This window comes from Scleropages formosus, chromosome 21 (assembly GCF_900964775.1).
Source record: "Scleropages formosus chromosome 21, fSclFor1.1, whole genome shotgun sequence".
In the NCBI taxonomy this organism is placed as follows: domain Eukaryota; kingdom Metazoa; phylum Chordata; class Actinopteri; order Osteoglossiformes; family Osteoglossidae; genus Scleropages; species Scleropages formosus.
In genome coordinates this window covers 22,107,676-22,126,943 of record NC_041826.1, presented here as the reverse complement: position 1 = coordinate 22,126,943, position 19,268 = coordinate 22,107,676, and the positions used below count along the sequence as shown (strand labels likewise).

Sequence of the window (19,268 nt, the reverse complement as noted above, 5' to 3'; positions counted from 1 at the left end):
GAACCATGACATGTCCATGATGTATGTGCATCTATATTCTGTTTGAATGAGTAGTTTCACTTAAAACTTTATGCAGAAATAAGTTCTCAAACTTTGGACAGGTCATATTTAGAAGGTCTCTATACTGTATAGAGTAAAATGAGTTTATAGGAATCACCATGGAACAGTATGTCTGTAGCGGTGTGCAATACCCCGGTGTTCTGTCTACAAAGCAGACTTTAAGCTAATTTTCTCATCTGGATGAATAAATAAAATGTCTGAATTTTGCTGGTTCAATTACCTTTTTTTAGGCAGAAAATGTAAGAGTAAACATTGTTTTATTCATGGAAAATCACTACAAGTCAGTCAATAGAATATAGTCAAAGAATTGAGTATCATAAAAGGTTTGCTTTTCTAATGTACAAAAGTGATGGCAACAAACAAAATACCATAATTACATATGTAAGTGGTGTACACAGTAAATATATACATGCTTTCAGACAATGTTGCAGGGACTTTGCAGTCACAGAGTTCACATGTACTCACTAATGATCATTGACTGCTCGTTCAAGTCGTCATGGTGGTCTGGAGTCTATCCTGGAAACACAGGGTGCAAAGCCAGTGGGTACTTTACACGTATTCCTAAAACAAAGTGAATGTTCCGACAAGTCCGGCTACGGTCATACGTTCATAACTGGTGTGAGCCGTAGGAGCGAACCCTGAGGGTGCAACACGCCGCCCTGGGGGTGGAGCTGCTTAAGGTTCTGAAGGAAATGCCGTCGTCTGAGGCCCACTAAAACCTCTGAGCCACTGGACATCAGACTGGCCTGAGTCCTACAGGGAGAAATGACAATAACCAGTGGAAGTTATGACCGCTGGTTTATGTACTTGTTTTGCCATCTCAAGAACACGTTTAAACCTTTAGCTCATTTATAAACTAATACAGTAAAACACTGTTATAATGCGATTAGGGTCCATAAAATGTTATCGCGGAAAAAGCGGTGTCGCGCTGAATTGGGGTTCAAGAAAATCAACGTTCAAGCTGACCAAATGTTGACCAAACATCCTAAATCACCCCTATTTGACCCATGTTTTTTTGCACCTTTACTTTCTAGCTAGTATATTATTTTTGCATTAAAGAATTCTGCAAATTAATGGCGGTTGTTACAGGTATTCCAGCATTTCTAAGCCATTTGTGCTGTAAGACAGTTTGCTAAGTTTGTAAACTTTTCCAACTTTTGAACTTTTCACTGTAGTTTCTCACATTCCGGAAAGAGCCAAAAAGGGTCCAATGCCCATCACGTTATATCCGAATTCGCAGTAAATCAGGGTTTTACTGTACACTGAAGGTTCTGTATGAAAGTGATGAGATGACATTTTGACTGTAAGAATTCATTCTCAGTGCATTTTGGCTTAAGAAGCTGGGGAACGCACTGCGTCCTGCTTACCTGGGGGAGTCAATCCCACTGTCCCCTGTGCTGCTGTGGTTCTCCACTGTTTCTCTAGTGCCAGCTGCCCCAGGGACCTCCTGGCTAGGCTTGTGCCCTCCACTCAGCTCTTCAGGCAGCCCTCGGAGGCTCTCTTCCACACCCTGGCTGCGAACCCAGCTGGTGAGCGTACAGCTGTCTGTCCCAGAAGCCACGTGCAGCCCCTCTCTTGCTGAATCCGCTCGGCCCGCCTGACTCGGGTTAGAAGCAAGTGGTTCGCTGCTCAGCAGGTGTGGCACCTGCGCGACACCACTTTCACCCTGTGACTGCGTCAACAGACTAACATCAACAACACTGGATTGGTGCCACGTGGAACTTTCCTGTTTCATCACCAGCACAGACTCCTGCTGTCCACCACCCGAGTTCCCATCTGCTGAAACGTTATCCCAATCGCCCGTGACAGAGCGAGATGTTTGGCATTTGGCAACACCAGGCTGAAAGACAACACTGCAGTCGGTCATGGAGTCCTCATGGAGGCAGAGAGAGCTGCAGGCATCATCTTCCACTGGCCTTTGGTAGAACGTGTGGTCATCGGCGAAACCGTCACTCTCCCATAAGCCGTGCTCCGGTAGCTGGAAGCTGCTCTCAGTTGTGCGTGTGGACAGATTGTCTGGCCTATGAGAGTCCTCCACTGAAGAGTCCAGTTGTTGGACGGAGAGTCTACGCTGTACATCGACTCTGGGCAAAGACAGAGAGACCGTGGGGCCATCATAGTTGTTGCTAATGCGAGACACAGATGATTCCACCTCACTTGTCTGGCCTACTATAATCCTGTTGTCTGGTACATCCACCTGGGTCATCTCATTTCCATCTTCTGTTCTCTCCTTACAGAAGGTCTTACTCCTAGCTTTCTCTTCTTTCAGGTGTTTGACTTTGTCTTCTATTCTTAGCGTGCTACTATCAGGATATCCACGACTGTCCCCCAAGCAGCCTTTCAGGTTTTTACCATTCAGGCTCGAGTTGAAGTTGAGTTCTCTCTCATCGAGGCCTTCACATGATCCCTGTCCAACAGTCAACGATCTCCCTGTCTCCTTGACAACTGCTTTTTCCCGACAGGGATCCCAGGACTTTGACCTATGGCCCACATATTGTCGCTGGTCTGAAACTTGCCCCGTGCCCTCTTTCTTTTTATGACCTCTGTGGCTTGACCTCAGCACACCGTCTCTTGCTATCCGCCCATGGAATGGATTATCAATCCTTTTCTTGTATATATCTTTGGAACCTTTAGTAGCACAGGCTTCAGAATAACGGTCATCAACAACTGCATCATGCCTAAGACAGGAGTGTGTAAGGTTGTCTGCCTCAGGGTCAACAGAACATTGTATAGCACCGCTCTTAATTCTTGGGTTGTCTCTAGAAGGATGTCCTCTTCTCTTGCTGCGAGTGGGTTTGGAGGCTGACCTCTTACTGACTTTGGAATGATGCCGCTGCTTGTACTCTACGATCTCTGTAGACATTCCTTTGTCCACACCCCTGTCTGCTCCTCGCTCCTCCAGTTTCTTCATCATCACAGTGTGCCGTACCAGGTTGTCCACTGTTAGCTCAGGGTTAATGCGCTTGATGATAGCATGCTCCAGATCTCTGGGTAGGTTGTTAAGGTTGTCCTCATCTCGTACAGGCCATTCCTCAGGAGGAAACTGTCCAGAGAAGGTTGCATATTCTTTCTTGGGCTTCTCCTTCTTCCCTCCATTCCGACGGAAAAGACTGAGGGTGAATTTGCGACCAGGCTTGTCCTTTTCCTTGCGACTGGTGGTAGACTTGCTTATCTCACTTGGCTGGTAGTCAACAGCTGTAGAGGTAGACTGGTGCTGGACAGAGGGCTTGGTGTCACAGGGCCACTTCAAGCTCCGGCCAGTGCATTCACTGATGGACTGATGGCCCTGAACAGATGGGGTTGGGCGAGGAGCAAAGCAGCTGCAGGACCTGCAGTGGGCAATGGCCAGTGCTTCAGTGGTGGTGTCCATGCAGCTCTCGTTGCTCACTAGATAGGTAATGGGAGGGGGTGACAGGGGATCGTCCTCAGCCGTTGGCCATCGATACTTGTCCTTGGCCACACTGTTGGTGATGAAGTACGTTTGAGGGGTAACAACAAAGTATCCCTCACCAGTGTGGTAAATTTTCCTTTCCTTTATTAGGGAGCCCAGTGTGGTGTACAGAATGTCCTGGGTGGGAATGGTTATTCCTGGATAACAGGAATTTTAGAAATGTGGTTAGGAAACAGCTGATTGTAATGCCGGCAAACACATGAAGCCTCCGTTAAGTATTAATTTCAAATGTCAAGAATATCTGTGATTTCAGTGTATCAAAATTAAGAATACACATAATCTGGTTTAAAAAAAAAAAAGGTAAACATGCAGAATTTTCCAATTTTTTAAAATTAATTTTACAAATACATCTCATTTTGTACAGCTACAACTGTGCCATTTTCCTTTGTTAAATTTCATTAGGATTAAACTCTAAATGATGCTATTATTTATGTTAGTGCATGCCAAGGTACACTAATTTGAAAGTGGTTATGCGTTCTGAAGTATAAGTGAAAACCTGAACTTCTACCTGCTGAATCAGGGCAACTAGGAAGGAGAATGCTCTCAGGTGAGTGCAGGCATACCTGGGTGAGCCTTGGCCATGTGGTTGATTAGTGCTTCCTGATTGACGGTAACATGAGCTGCGTTCATGTCAGATATCACTGAACACAGTACCTCTGAGAGGGGTATGAACTGAGACTGTGGGATGGGACTCATCTGCATTGGGGTGAGGTCACCTGAAAAAATACACAGCAAGGTGTCCTCAAAATGGTGGGGAGACGTGTCACAGGAAGTGCCGTAGTACCACACTTTTACTCCACTTGTGTTGCATAAACAGGAGTAAAATAACCTCAGCTGGAACAAAAATTAGCACACATGCACTTGGATCGATTTACATAATGATAGACTGAAACTGAATGCATAACACGAGGCCTTAATTGGGTTAAAATTAATCTAGGGTATTCAAGGAATACGTGCAAGAGTGAAAAGATCAATAAAGATGCTGCTTTTCCCTTAAAATATATAATATAGCAGTCATTGCTTCAATAATCATTACGAGATGTATATTCGGAGTTGTTCTAAACCAAAGGAGATTTAATGCCGATTTATTCAGTTCTGCTCCAGTTTGTGGATCAAATTAAACAGGATCAGTATGTATGATCAGTCCAGAACTCTTAGCAGAAGAGCATTTGCTTACTCACACACCAGCTCACCCCTAGTTACTCTGATTATACTGACAGTGGCCATATTCCACAAACTTGTGGTACCTTCAGGTCACGGAAAGAAAACAAGCCCACTGGGGTAGGCAAAACAAGCACTTATTCACCAGTTAACCTTGTCCTGAGGAGCTGGGTTGACACAGGGAAACACCGCTCCCATGGCACTCCTGCCGCAATATTAGGGCAAGGAGATCATCAGGCGGGAAGTTGACAGGATGGAGAGGCGGCTGAAAGGTTTACACTTCGAAGCCTGAATTGGTTCTTCTCTAAAGATGCTGTAAGAGTAGCAATAAAGCGCAGCTTCCATAGCAAAGATAACTTTCTTACATCTTGTGCTTTCTTTGTTTAGGAAACTCCAAATATTGCAGTAAAACACTGTAGGAGAAGAGAGTTGTACCATGAATGGCACTGCAAGTGAGCCGAAGCAATGTCTGTTTACAAGACTCTGGAAGCCAGCCTGCCACATAAAGGCAGCATTCTTTTCAGTTGGGGGGGGGGGGGGGGGGGGTGCTCTTTGCCTGTGTGTTGAGAGTGTGTGTGTGCGTGCAATGGGGGGCTGGATGGTGTGCCAGTCTCTGGGGCAGTACAAGGTTGAAGCCGCCACTCTGGTTTCCCAAGGATTTCCTGCCCAATTCCTCTCATTGTCCTCATACTTTTGAGGGAAGTAAAGAGGAAAAACTTGGCTGAACTGCTTCACAAATTAGGTTCCTGGCAGCAAAACACCATCCTTTCAATGTAAACTGTGAGCCAGCCCAGAGAAAACAGTGAAACTGAAATGGATAAACAAAAAAAGGGTCTTCCTTGTCATTTTCAGCATGGGCATTAACCTTTAGTGGAGCTTATAATAAAATAAACACGGCACCAACGGTACTGAACTTGGGTGTGTGTGTGGAGTTGACCAGATGACCTGTCACCTTCAGTTCCACCTTCTTTCTCTCGAGTCCCTGTATTGTGCAAATAATACCATGTATACTTGCATTAAAAAGGTTCTGAAATGATACCCCCACTTATAATTTCACTGTCATAACTGGACCTTTGTGTGCCGAGAATGGGAGCTTATTTGCTTCAAAAGGAGAATTTCTTTGTGAAAAGGAGAGCAAAGGAGGCTGAGCAACAGGTGGGACCAGGTCTGAATGGCTTCCACATTTGGGCTGCGATTTGGGAAGAGTGGGTGTGGCCTCACTCTCCAGGGGATGTCTGTGTGTTCGCTTGAAACTTGAAGCTGTACAGGGGACATTAAGGCCTTTGTTGTATTCAGCTTGAGTGGCCACAGGCTTCCATGGCAACTGCACGTTATGCTGTAAGAAGGGGCGAGGACTCGGTGGCAGGCGGCGGCGTACGGGGGGGGCAGTGTCACGGTGACACGGTCCTGTCCTGGATTTCTGCAATTGGAGTTTTCCATGCAGTGTTCTGGAAGTAGCATGCCGCAGGTGACCTAGCAGTATTCATAAAAAATTTTACGAAAAGGAGAGAAAATTCTATAGGACTGTGGTACAAACACATATAGCACTGGTGCACAACACTCCAGCACTTTGCATGGCCTGCTGGTGTTTTCACACTTATTATTAACTTTGAGCCATTAGCCTGTGCTAGGTTTAATATTTAACTAATTAAATTTTCTTTTTTTTGTTTTGTTTGTGAAGTGGGTTTTTTGCTTATGAGAAACCACTGTAGCTGGAGACAAATTTAGTTATCCCTTCATCCTTTGGACATTCCTTCTCTTTTCTGCAACCTAAAATCCCTGGATATTTAGAAACGTGATCTTTTCTCTCCCCTTTGATATTTGGTGTCTTTAACAAGAACTTGTGGACAGTTCACTTTTTAAACTTTTTTTTTTTTTAAATTTAAAAATCAACTACTTGCTGAGGTTAGGACCTCTGCAACATTTCCAAGACAATACTGTAGCAGACGACACTAAAGCAACCAATTTCTCCCATTTGCCATTTATCTGAAATTATTTAACGTCTTCAAATAATGATTTGACAAGCAACTGTAACGGCTACTGCCATACGACAGAATCACAGGCATCCTGCCTACATCCTCACAAACTGAAGGACTTCATCTCCCTGTAAATACAGTGTATTGCCTTCCGGTGAAAGAAAATTCTTTCGCCCATAACACATGTAACCATTTTCATAATTACATAGTATTTTACCACATCCTCGAGTAAAATCCTGCATCCTTGCCAGTTGTATCTGCTCCCTTTTGATGGAGACATCGTGTTCTATACTTAGCGTATAAAAGTTATCTAGAGATTCGTGCATCACAGGGCTCCAGTAAAAATGTCACTCAGGCTACACCCTTCCTACTGTGGTCCCGCGTCACCGATTTGCCTTGATTAGCGAGACAAAGAGCAGTAATTCAATTGGACTGTAAGCTCAGTCTGTTTTTACACTGGTATATATATAAACAGTGATGTATAACCAGCTAATTCAACTTACAACTCTTAGCTTTTTCAGGTGTTTTGCGCAAGAGAGGACTTTTTATAGAGTATTCACACAGAGGGTCTGCACACTAACATGGTTGTGGTGGCATTTCTTCACCAGTGACAGCTTGTAACAAACTGAAATTACGTCTGATACTTTAAAAACATTGTTATTTAAAGCACAAAGCTGCAGTTCAGCTCTGGAATCCTATAATTGCATGAGAATTTTGACTTATTTAGAGGACAGGGAAGAAAAACAAGGTCAGCTTATTGAAATCACACTGCTTGGATTTAGGCTTCAGCTGCCTCCTCCTGGTCTGTGACACCAACAGGCTCACATCAATTACCACTGCAAATCCCTCAGAGGTGTGTGTTTTCGCACGGATACGGCTCTCAGAATCCCCACTGGCCATTCTAGTGACTCTCCAACACAAGGAACGAAAGCCTAATGAAGCATATCTGCCTTTACTGAGTTGGATCCAACATGTCATGGTATGCAACTACTTTGTATGAAATGTAGTGTTATTATAATACTTATGAGAGAGAGAAGTAGAGCTCAGTGCTTTCATTCTAACATACAATTTAACAATCCCATTATTGCTGTGTGTAAAAAGGCGAACAGTCTCCTCTTTGGTTAACTAGTAAAAAAAGCACAAAAACAAAGCAGACCAAGTCTGTAAACACCTCAAAAATATTAGGCTCTTTTTATTTCTAAAGAATTGCACAATTTCACTGAATAATAGACATGGAACACCAATGTCCATAATTACAGCACAAGAGTCTGCCCTGCTCGTTGTGCATAAACTGTATTTATTATTTATACATAACAGATTGCTCTAAAATGAAATATAAGCAATGCTGTGTGACCATATTGTTTTAAAGCACAGCGGACATGAGAAGATCAAATTCTGATCACAAAGATCTGGAAAAATGCAGAAAAGCAATATTATCACTTTGTCTATGAATGAAAAGCAATGATATTCAAATTCACTGTGACACAAAGAACTTTTAAACAAATATAAGGAGATAAGGCTCCTACCCATGTGCCTCGTACGGACCGAGCAAATGGGAAGCGTTTGTTTCTCTTTTGTTTATGTGCCATATGTTTACTCCCGTCCTGTTGCGGCAGTAGTAACCCGCAACCTAGTCATTTTTTTTCCATGCCTTCCATGCCAGCCAGCTGGGTGGTTCACCGAGCGACACCGCAGTGAGTTTGCTGGGGATGTCCTAGCACCGTGCCGACATAAAATTCTGCAGAACCCAGAGCACCAGGCCAAGCCTGGTCCTCTCACTCCTACATAAACCTGGCACTGCTCTCCTGCTGCAACTGTGGAGCACGGTAACTGCATGGTAACTGCGTGGTCTCATTCATTCCTGCTCATGGACACAAACCTTGATCCGCCACCATCACCTGCCCCTCACCCGGACCTAGAGGGTATGCAGCTGGTCTCATCTTCAGGTGAGCAAAAAAGGCCAAGCCCCTAAGCAAATGGCAAGAAGGGTCATGACATATTGTGGCTGAAATGGGATCGCCCAAACACTCTTGTTTCATCTTACTTTAACAAATAAACAGCTTTGGAAACAGTTCTATTAGTTCTACTAAAGTGTTCATGCATTTTTCTCCCTTCAAGAAAGAGAGGTGTTGAAAGAACTGCTAACTCTCACATTAACACGAATAATAAAATTCTGATGTTTTATTTTATTTCATGTCACTTGTCCCAAATGGGGTTGTGGCAAGCCGGAGCCTAACCTGGCAACACAGGGCATAAGGCTGGAGGAGGAGGAGGGGACATACCCAGGATGGGACACCAGTGCGTCGCAAGGCACTCCCAGCAGGACTCGAACCCCAGACCCACCAGAGAGCAGGCACAGGCCAAATCCATAAGCCTAACAAGGAAGTTGGATGTGTCCCAGTGTTGAAGCAAGCCTCAGTCAAACCTCTGGTATTTGTGTAGAATTCCACTAAGCACTGTTGCAAATACCTAACAAGGTATTATGCCCCTATGGAGATCTACACATGGTAGGGTGCGACACCTCGGGCACCATTTATACTACACTGTGCTCTGCACTGCATCTGAGGCTCCCAGAAATGACATCACTTGTAAGGAATTGTTGTGTGAAAACTGAACTGTTCCCACTGTGACACCTTTACTGGGTAATTTACACTTTAATGGGTTCTTCACATCTGCATCTTTGACCTTATCTCTGGCATCATTTTTTAAGCAGAGCTATTCGACTGCAAACTGTAAATGGCAGTTGTGTGAAGGAGGGACCTGAACTCTGATCATTAAACCAGACAAAAACAAGCCTTTGTTCTTCTTTGGGTCTCTCTGACTCCATCATCATCATCATCATTACTACTATTGCTCTACTTTTCTGTTTATGTTTGCACCTTTGTTCAAAGCATCTTCAGAAGACCAGCACACCAATGGAGAAACAAATTTCCTGGCCAAATAAGTACTTCATGTTGCTGATGATCCAATTCTATCTCCTGCCCTGCATGTAGGTTTCATTCATTCTGCATATTTCTTCATGCTTGTGCCTTCCTTTATTTTTCTTAGCAGAAGGCTGATGTTGGTTCAGTCAATCAAATAAATTAATTTGCTTGCATTTTGTCATAGGACAGATATGGTTTTGTAATGCTGTTTGTACAACTCAATACAACTGAACTTTGTCTGATTTCTCTAAAATTTGTTTTCCATCACAGCAGGTCTATGCATCCAAGGCAATGACATGGTACTCAAAGGCAAAAAGCAATCAAATTCCAAATGGTCATACCTATAAACTCAAATGAATAAACTCAATAAATAAACTCAATCCACAATACAGACATTAAACCAGTGAAAATATATTACACCCTTGTCACGACAGTTTGAAACTGATGCCACCTGCACTGCAGTGTAATAAGCTGGTGTTGAGAAACACAACACAAAAATGTAGTAAAATACACACACACACACACACACACACACACACACACACACACGTCTGAAACCGCTTGTCCCATGCAGGGTCGTGGGGAGCTGGAGCCTAACCCGGCAGCACAGGGTGCGGGGTGTAGGGGACACACCCAGGACGGGACGCCAGTCCGTCGCAAGGAACCCAAGCGGGACTCGAACCCCAGACGTACCAGAGAGCAGGACCCAGTCAAACCCATTGCACCACCACACCCCCTGTAGGAAAATACATAACTGACTAATCTAGTTTAACAAATGCAGCAAAACAGAAATCCTGCTGTTATGCACCTCTTCATTTATTCACTGAAGTTTGTTACAGAAGTTCTTCTCCAAGCACGTCCACATGGGAAGCTTCCTTTTCACAAGCAGTCAAAAGCAACATTTTGAAGACACTAACACAATGAAGCACTTCAGCATAAATAGCTGGGACAGCTGGTGGCGTAGTGGTTAGAACTACTGCCTTTGGCTCCACCGGTCACAGGTTTGATTCCCACCTCCAGCTACAGTAAGTAGCCTTGAGCAAGGTACTTACCCTCAAATTGCTCCAGTAAAATTATCTGGCTGGATAAATAATTGTAACCTTTATACTGTAAGTTGCTTTGGAGAAAAGCATCAGCTAACTGAATAAATGTAAAAGAACAACTTCACACATGTATCTGTATACAGAAAAGCCAAATTTGCTTTTGATTACAATCTATAAGCTAAACAGGATAAAAAGGTTCATGAGAACACAAAACTAAAAGGTAGTATTAATTTAAATAACAGAAATCATGTATTAGAAATAGGCCACTTAGGAAATGTGTGCTCTTTAAGTTACTGTGCAGCTTACTTGCTTTTCAAATAAAGAAATTCTATAACTTCGAGATACCATGCGTTATTTTACTGCAAGTTAAGTTTCAGAAGTGAAAATAACACGTTCACTAAAGTGGTTCATGAGTTTGAGACATTTTACGTCAAATCTTAGGTGAAGGCACGAAGCTGGTGACAGCTGCTGTGTGTCACCTGAAACCGCCAAAGAATTCTGCACCTGGCCACTTTCCAGCTGCAGTAAAAACCCACATTTACTACCTTTCGGTAACCATGCCAACTTACTGGCATAAACCTATACAATAAAGGCAAACTGTCACACTGTAATTCTGATTCTCACACTTAAGAATACACAATCTCAACCAGATAAATGTCACAGTGAGGTGTCAATGGGCAGCTACTGTATTCCCCTGAACCACATATGAGCCAGGATGCTATAAATACTTTACTGACACAAAACATCACGTGGTTAAAGAAGTCAAATTCCCCAATAAATGCAATGTCAATATCTCGCATGAGACAGCCTTTAGTGTCACATCATGGTCCCAAGTGGGTCATTCCTGGGTTTATATTAATCTTACATTACTAAGATGCTGAATATTCAATTTGCGTAGAATGTACTTGTGTGTGCACACATGACAATAAGGCACATTTATCAGCTGTGTGGCATGGAGTTACTCAAAGCGTTTTTAGCAATAAACGGACACTGTAACACAAACAATGTTCTTCTCCTTAAATTTCACCCCTTTAAAAAGTTACCATTTATGGATGTTGAACTTCTTTAATACTGATGAAATCTTGCTCTGAGGCTGCCCATCATTTTAAATTTCAATATCCTGCAAGATTTGTCCATTTTTCCAGGAAGAACAGAAAATGAATTTCAGACAAATTCTTACTAGTAGGTTTAATAGGTTACCAATGCTGATCTATCTTTGTCACCTTTGAGAGTAATAACTAACTGTACTTTAGAATCACATGCCTGCATCTTTCTGCTAATGTAATGCACACATTGTGTTTTCTATGATATGTACGTTGCTTTGGAGAAAAGCATCTGCAAAAATTAATAAATGTAAATGTATTTAAGAGATGAATAATAAATAGGGCAGCAATTCATATAAAATTGGATGAACCCATGTTGGTGTTAACAACGCCAAGCAATTTGGTGCTTTAAGTAAACTCACTTGCTGTCACTCACTCACATTTGTTAACAGCTTGTCTTCATCTGGGTCACGGCAGTCCAGAGCCTATTCCAGAATCACTAGGAGGGTTGGGGGGGGTAGACCCTGGATGGGATACCAATCCATCACAGTATAAGTAAACTATGTAATGAAAGGTGAGCCCATCTCCAAGCATCACAGGAGTCATGGTAAAATGGGGGAAGGTACTTCCATATGCACACCCTCAACTGAGTGGTCTCCCCCACAAATTCCTGCTGTTTGCACTCACCAGCTGCACCAAATTGCAAAACTGACCTGAGGTCAGTGAGGAACCTTAGAATAACACACAGGACCACCTGGTAACTTAGCACCACAAGCTGTAACACAGCACTGGGGGATGTTGCAGAAAAACATCTATGGAGCAGTGGAGTAAAATACTGGTTCCATCACAGTTAACAGGATAAGTGTGTCACAGTAACTGTAAGGCTGCTGAATACACCTCCATATTTCAGAATTAATTTACTCATGCACAGACAGATGATTATACTTCCAATGCAGTAAGTACTTTTTTTTCTTTTTTTTTTTATGTAGCAGGCAGAATAGGGGTTACAGCAGCTGTGTTTAGATCTAAAAGACACAGGTTTGATTCTCACCAACTGCTGTAGTACCCTTGAGCAAGGTACTTAGCTTAAATTTCTCCACTAAAAATTACCCAGCTGTATAAATGGGTAAATCATTGTAAGCAGCACAACAGAAGTTGCCTGGGAGAAAAGCATCAGCTGAATGATCAAATGTTTACATTTACATGTATTCATTTACCAGACACTTTTCTCCAAAGCGACGTACATCTCATAGATAATGCAACGTGTGCATTACATTAGCAGGAAGAGACACTTAGATGCAGACGTGCGATTCTTAAGTACACTACTTTCCACCATATCGACCAATGTACATCACATGAGTAGCCGCAGGTTTATCCATTATTCAACAGTTAGGAACACAAAGTTACTGAGCATAAACATTTACACATTAAAATGCACTTAAGAGATCAGGGGAGAAGTGAGTCTGAAAGAGTTGAGTTTTGAGACCTTTCTTAAGGTGAACAGAGGGATTCAGCAGTTCTGAATGAGAGGGGGAGGTCATTCAACCACATCAGAGCCAGAACTGAAAACCTTTGTGCTTTGAATTTTGGACTTTTTGTGAGTGGGACCATCAAGTGGACATAGGTGGAGAAGCGTAGCAGTCTGGTTGGGGTGTAACAAATGATCAGGTCTTGTAGATACTGGGGAGCAGATGTTCAGACAAATGTTATAGTTGTCAATTTGATAGAAAATTAATACGAACTACATATCCTTCAATTATGTTGATTTAGAGGTAATTTTAGTAATGATTTCCCACAGAATCCCTAATATTGACCTTACTGTGGTTATAATAATGTTAATAGCACATCTACCTTGGATATTATCCATCCATCCATAATCAATATCCACGTGTCCATTGGGGTCGGCAGTCTATCATAGGAAGCACAGTGTGTGAGAACAAATCCTGGAAGGGATGCCAGTGTGTCTAAAGAGTCTCTCTCGCACGCGCACACACACACACACACACAAATGGAAATTGAGTCACTGATACACCTGAAGGCTCATGTCTCTGGGAAGAAATCCACAGCGAGAACACAAAACTCAACTCAGAGAGCTGGAGTCGAACCCATGTCCAAACCCATGTCCAAACCCACACATCCACCAGAAATTTACATCACCATTAAAAACCCTCCTTACACAAGTCACTCTACTGAGACCAGGGCGGGAATGAAATCAGGAATTAACTGCAGGAAGTGCCTGGGATGCAGCCGGAAGAGCCGCTGTTTCCTCACACTCCATTAAGTTGCACGGGAGACGCCAGGAAGGTCAACTTACCCCCCCCCCCGGCCTCAGCGCGCGGGCAAGCATGCGCGAAGACTCGTCGCGAGGACTTGTTACCTTCGCCTCGGGACGACCGCGACTTTGTACCAGTGTGTCACCTATTAGCAGTTCGTAGTAGTTAGCGGCGTTAAAGGTCTGTGTGTGAACTCTGTCTGTCTGTCTCTCTGTGTGTGTGTGTGTGTGTGTGTGTGTGTGTGTGTGTGTGTGTGTGTGCGCGCGCGCGCTGTCGAGTCTGAGGCACTTCTGGGGCTCTCGTGCGAAAACGCCACAAGGCACGAGCCCTTCCGCCGGTACTCTTCACTACTCTCTCCAGGCCACACTGCATCGCTTCACAGATAATAATAAATAATAATTATTATTCTTATAATAATAATAATAATAATAATAATAATAATAATAATAATAATAATAATTATTATTATTATTATTCACAAGCGCCTAATACGCTCATTCCCCCGTGCCTCACACGTTTTGCGACTTGAGCAATTTCGTCAAGGAAATTCTCCGTCTAAGTACGTTACTTAAGTTATTAAGGGAAAAGTAGTTGCGGACACTTTTACCGTTTAACGGTGGCGAGACAAGGCAAACACAGGCTGCAAGGATAAGTGTGTGTGTGTGTGTGTACATACATACCCACGGCTCTGATGACGAACCCCCTGGGAGCGCGGAGCGCGCGGCGCATCCACGCTTCCCTGAGCACCTCCAGATGGCCGCCGTCGCCGCGCACGAGCAGAACCAAGTTCTCCATCCATCCTTGAAAGAAAACGGCCGCCACCGCCTTCACGAGCCTCTTGTTCCAGAAGCTACGAAGGTTTTGCGATTTAAAGTCCTCGAACACGTCCTGGCCGCTCGTCGTCTCGGCTCCGCGCGCGGCGAGGTCCCCGTCGGACCTGGCGAGGACGAGCGCGAGCGACGCGGCGGACAGCTGCACGGTGCGCAGCGCGCGCGACATGCTCTCCCTGCTCGGCCGCGGCGGGAAGCTCGGGCTCGCGGCGGAGGGCGGCGCGCGGCGTCACCGCTCGTGCGCTTTAGCTGCGCTGCCAAGGTAACGGCTGATGACGGTGGCCGAGGAGGCGGGCGGAGGAGCGGCGGACGGGGCGAGAGCGCTGGAGCGTGAGAGGGGAGGCGAGAAGTTACTGCTCCCGGGGTCCCGCTCGCGCTTCCGCTTCGGCGTCTTTCCCCACCAGATCCCGCCACAATTCATCTTGATTTAGCTGACGCCCTTGCAGCTAAGTTAGTTTACTCTGATTTACCCGCCCGGCTCAGCTGACGCCTTTCTCTCCTCAGCGCCCTACCCTTTTTGTACAGCTGGGTCATTTTTACCGTGTCAGTTCACTGACTGCAAGTATCTTGATCAAGGTTACTGCTGTAGGAGTGGGTTTCGAACCTGCGTCCTTCAAGTCCAAATCTAATCACTGCTCTAATCACTACGCCACCTGCTGACCCGTTTATTATCCTTTTGAGTGCAGGGTATTGTTCCTGTACTTACAGAGCAAGTACCTTGATCAAGGTTACTGTTGTAAGAGTGGGATGGGGGGGGCAGCGCAGTGGGTTGGACCAGGTCCTGCTTTCTGGTGGATCTGGGGTTCGAGTCCCGCTTGGGGTGCCTTGCGGCGGACTGGCGTCCCGTCCTGGGTGTGTCCTCTCCCCCTCCAGCCTTACGCCCTGTGTTGCCACGTTAGGCTCTGGCTCCCCGCGACCCCGAATAGGACAAGCGGTTCAGAAAATGTGCGTGTGTGTGAGTGGGTTTCGAACCTGCGTCCTTAAAGTCCAAAGTCGGCAGCTCTAACTACTACGCCTCCTGCTGCCCCGTTTATTGTCCTTTTTCATAGCAGGGTATTCTTACGGTACTTAAACACGGCAAGTACCTTGATGGAGCCTGTGGCAGCAGGAGTGTAAACAATAACATGTTGCTCCGGTGTTTTCTACCCCCTTGTCTCTTTCCATTGCTGTCAGTAAGGAGAGTTATGGAAATATGTATATGACTGTGCCATCCACTGGGAAGGAAATAGTACCCAATGTATTTTTGTCTCTAAACATCGTTTTGTTTCGCCTTGAGATTAGTTCTTTCTTTGTAATTCAACTTTATCCACTTCAAGCAGTGAAACGCAGTACTTGCTGATGATGAACGCAATCCCGGTTAAAGAAAAGAACACCTACAAGGAGTCATTTTAGGTCAAACACGCTCTTTAAATTTCACTTCAAAATGAATGAATGGATGGGTGAATGAAAAGATGCGGCAGTGTTTGCAGGAACAGGCTCGTCTTCAGGTTTCAAATTTCACCAAATTCAGAAGTATCTTTAAACGGAATATGGAAAACCTTAAGAGCCAACAGTATTTGTAATACTTTCCTAATAATGTAGTTTAGTAGGTTGCACTCAATATCGCTCACATAGAATCTCCTCTTAAAAGACCCCCAGCTCCCCACAGCTTGGATGTTACTCCGGAAATATTTTATGGAAGATAATGAAGCATTTTCCCGTGAGATCAAAGTGTCATCAAGGACTGTGTGTTGGGATGTATAGTAGATTTCGAACAGTGCTCCCAGTGTTTTTATCCTGATAAAACTGTCGCGTTTAAACGGCACCGCTGAACACCCCTTCGTGGGGACGGCCTCTGTAGCGCGTAGCTCTCGCCAGCGCTTGCCGCACCTGGGCCTCGTGGGCACCAGCAGGACAGAACCCCCAGACGCAAACGGACAAGTGGAAACACGCATACGCACTCATTTGATTTACATCCACAAGGTCACAATTAACTTGCTTTAGTGGCCGGGTAACAGTTATAAAGTGTGTGTTTATTACTTTCTGCTATGAACTTTGTTGCTTCGCGATGTAATCATTTAAGTACCCAGTTCAAAGCAGTCCTTTGAAAACTGGAAGCGCTCGTGGCTGTTTCCATGCGCTTCATAAGTGGACTTCCAATTAAAATGACTTGAGACATTTTCAGCTGGAGGTTCGCTTTGGGGCGGTGGGGGGTCACAGTGAGCTGCTCTATGTTCTCCTGTTTTAGCCCAGAGTTTCCACCAGGCTGATTGCAGCAAGAGAAGCGAAAACATTCACTGCAGATGGAGATCCTTGCAAAAGAAAAAGGATAAGTACTATACATGTTAAGAAGGGTTGGCTGCCGTTACTGAAAACTGCTTTTTCAACCACTTGAGAAATGTTTTTTCTTTTTCTTTTTTTTTTTCCATGTGTGAGAACTGCTACAATGTGTTTTATGCATTTCTTCCTGAAACAAAATCATAAATACATATACGACCAACAGCACCGCTGCAAAATTGTAAGTTTTTTGCACAATTTCTGTTTTCTAACGGTGAGATTGCATTATTCTGTACAGGAGTTTTACATGCTTACAAGGGTGTGTGTGTTAAATTTTCATTCTGAATGTTCCCAGCATTAACAACGATGAGGCTGGGTGGAAAGAGCGCTGTGTAAATTCACCGCCGAGTTCTTCACGTGAGTCGAACATAAGAGCAGTGTGAAAGTGAGGAGGTTTGAACAAAAGGCCCTGCTTTGAAATGTCCTGTTTGGAATATGAGCTAAACGGGGGAGTATCCGTTTGCAGGGGTCTTTGAGTCTTCCCAAGTTCTCTGGTTTTACACACAATGGAGGGATTTGAAAGCAGTCACCGTGTGGTACAAAGATGATCTAGTTTAGCGTTTCCATCAGATATCACACCGTGGTACTTGGCCCAGAGTGAGAATAGCTGGTGTTTGCAAACGTGGTGAGATACGTTTATATTGAGCTTATGATTTACACGCATTCGTTTAGCTAACGCTCGTCTCCAAAGTCACTTGCAGTGTTAAGGTACTCGGTTATTTACCCATTTATATAGCTGGGTCATTTTACTGGAGCAATTTAGGATAAATACCTTGTTCAAGGGAATTACAGCTGGAGGTGTAATCGAACCTGGGACCTCTATATCCAAAGGCAGCAGCTCTAACCCTAAACTACCAGCTGTCCCCATGTCCATATGCTTGAGAGCAGTGTCACAACTTGAGGTTTCAGGTTGCTGGCCACTTCCAGACAGTGTCCCCTCTGGCAAGAAGCTGCAGTTGGAAAGATCTTGAGAAAAACCACGTTATCGTTGTTTTACTGCGAATCTGCGCAGTGTGTGTTACTCGGCGAAGCGGGAAATCTCAAGCTAAGGGAGAAAACCAAAAGGCAGCCGGTGCGGTCGGGTTCTCAGTCTACAACACGGTATTGCTGCTCCACAATCAGGTAGCGTGTCATTAAAACCATTAAAATGTTAACGCTCCAGACAGGCGAAAGAAACAAAGAGCAATAGCATGTAATTTAATTTATAAATAGTAGTCATTCTGCTCCACGTAAGCCATTAATCGAGACATATTTACTGTAATGTTTGTTTTGGTCATATTCATGCTTACATAACCTGCTTTTCATTATATACGCTTACCCAACAGCCTCGAACCATTAAGAAGATCAAAGTGGCTTTAACCTGGTTTTGGTTAAGTATCTGCTGTGTTTACGGGTAAAACGGTACATAAAAGCAAGAAGTGTGCACCATTGTGTTTTACTACGGTCCAGACTAAACTGAACGTCAATGCTGTACTCAGTTAAAAGAGAACTTAAAGGCCACTTTAGCTTAACGTGAGGGTTGAGTGCCATAAATATCCATCATGAAGGCACCTCGAGTTATGCGTTTCAGTGGCTCCACTTACATTCTCATTGACTTGTCTTGCTTACATTTCTGCAGGTTTGTTAGCTGCACATTCATGCTGCAAGTCTCCAAATCGACCACATCCCAAAGGCGCGCTTTTGGATTCAGATCCCGTGACTAGGAAGGCCACTGAAGAACACTTTGCTTCCTGTTCTGGGGCTCAATGTCGTTATTAGTCTGCTCCCAAAACCATCTAAAGTTTGAACCATCGGTGAGATATCACTGCAATATTGTTCTTTAGTACATCTCAATTTTGGGCTTCTCTATTAGGATCCAGTTTTGGTGCAAAGACAAAACCCTTCCATGTGTCCATTGTCGTACGGCTTGGTTCTGGAGGACGCAAAAGCATATTGACACTTACGCTCCTTGTCTGCCATGTGGACGCTGGCAGCTGGAACCTGTAGGAGCCAGATTTAACATCTCAGTTAGTGGCAACAGGTTCGTGCCCCTAGAAAGGAAAAAAGCGGAGCTACGTAGAATGTCTCCCACATGTGCTGTTGATTAGGGGGGCTTGAGGAACCTTGTGTGAAACGTGGCAGTGCAAAGCTGACCCTAACCGTGCAGGAAATGCCTCCTGTCCACGTCCTGGCGCACTCAGTGGGAGGGCGG

The 19,268-nt window shown here is 44.4% G+C and overlaps 1 protein-coding gene across 1 annotated transcript; it reads right to left on the bottom strand.

The window, feature by feature from the left end:
* Positions 1 to 380: 380 nt before the first annotated feature.
* On the bottom strand, positions 381 to 14,994 carry stox1 (storkhead box 1). The gene is made up of 5 exons (XM_029247566.1): positions 14,612 to 14,994; positions 4,075 to 4,227; positions 1,428 to 3,648; positions 666 to 813; positions 381 to 576 (listed from the first exon to the last, which is right to left on the bottom strand). The coding sequence occupies exons 1-5, from the start codon at positions 14,928 to 14,930 to the stop codon at positions 547 to 549; spliced, it is 2,871 nt and encodes a 956-aa protein (XP_029103399.1). The 5' UTR covers positions 14,931 to 14,994; the 3' UTR covers positions 381 to 546.
* Between the last annotated feature and the right edge of the window lie 4,274 nt (positions 14,995 to 19,268).

Excerpts from the sequence above, each read along its gene's own strand:
- stox1 (XM_029247566.1), bottom strand. The coding sequence starts at position 14,930 with ATGTCGCGCGCGCTGCGCACCGTGCAGCTGTCCGCCGCGTCGCTCGCG. Across the intron at positions 814-1,427 it reads AGTGGGATTGACTCCCCCAG|GACTCAGGCCAGTCTGATGT; the intron begins GTAAGCAGGACG and ends TTCTCCCTGTAG. Across the intron at positions 577-665 it reads GGCTCACACCAGTTATGAAC|GATAGACTCCAGACCACCAT; the intron begins GTATGACCGTAG and ends CTGTGTTTCCAG.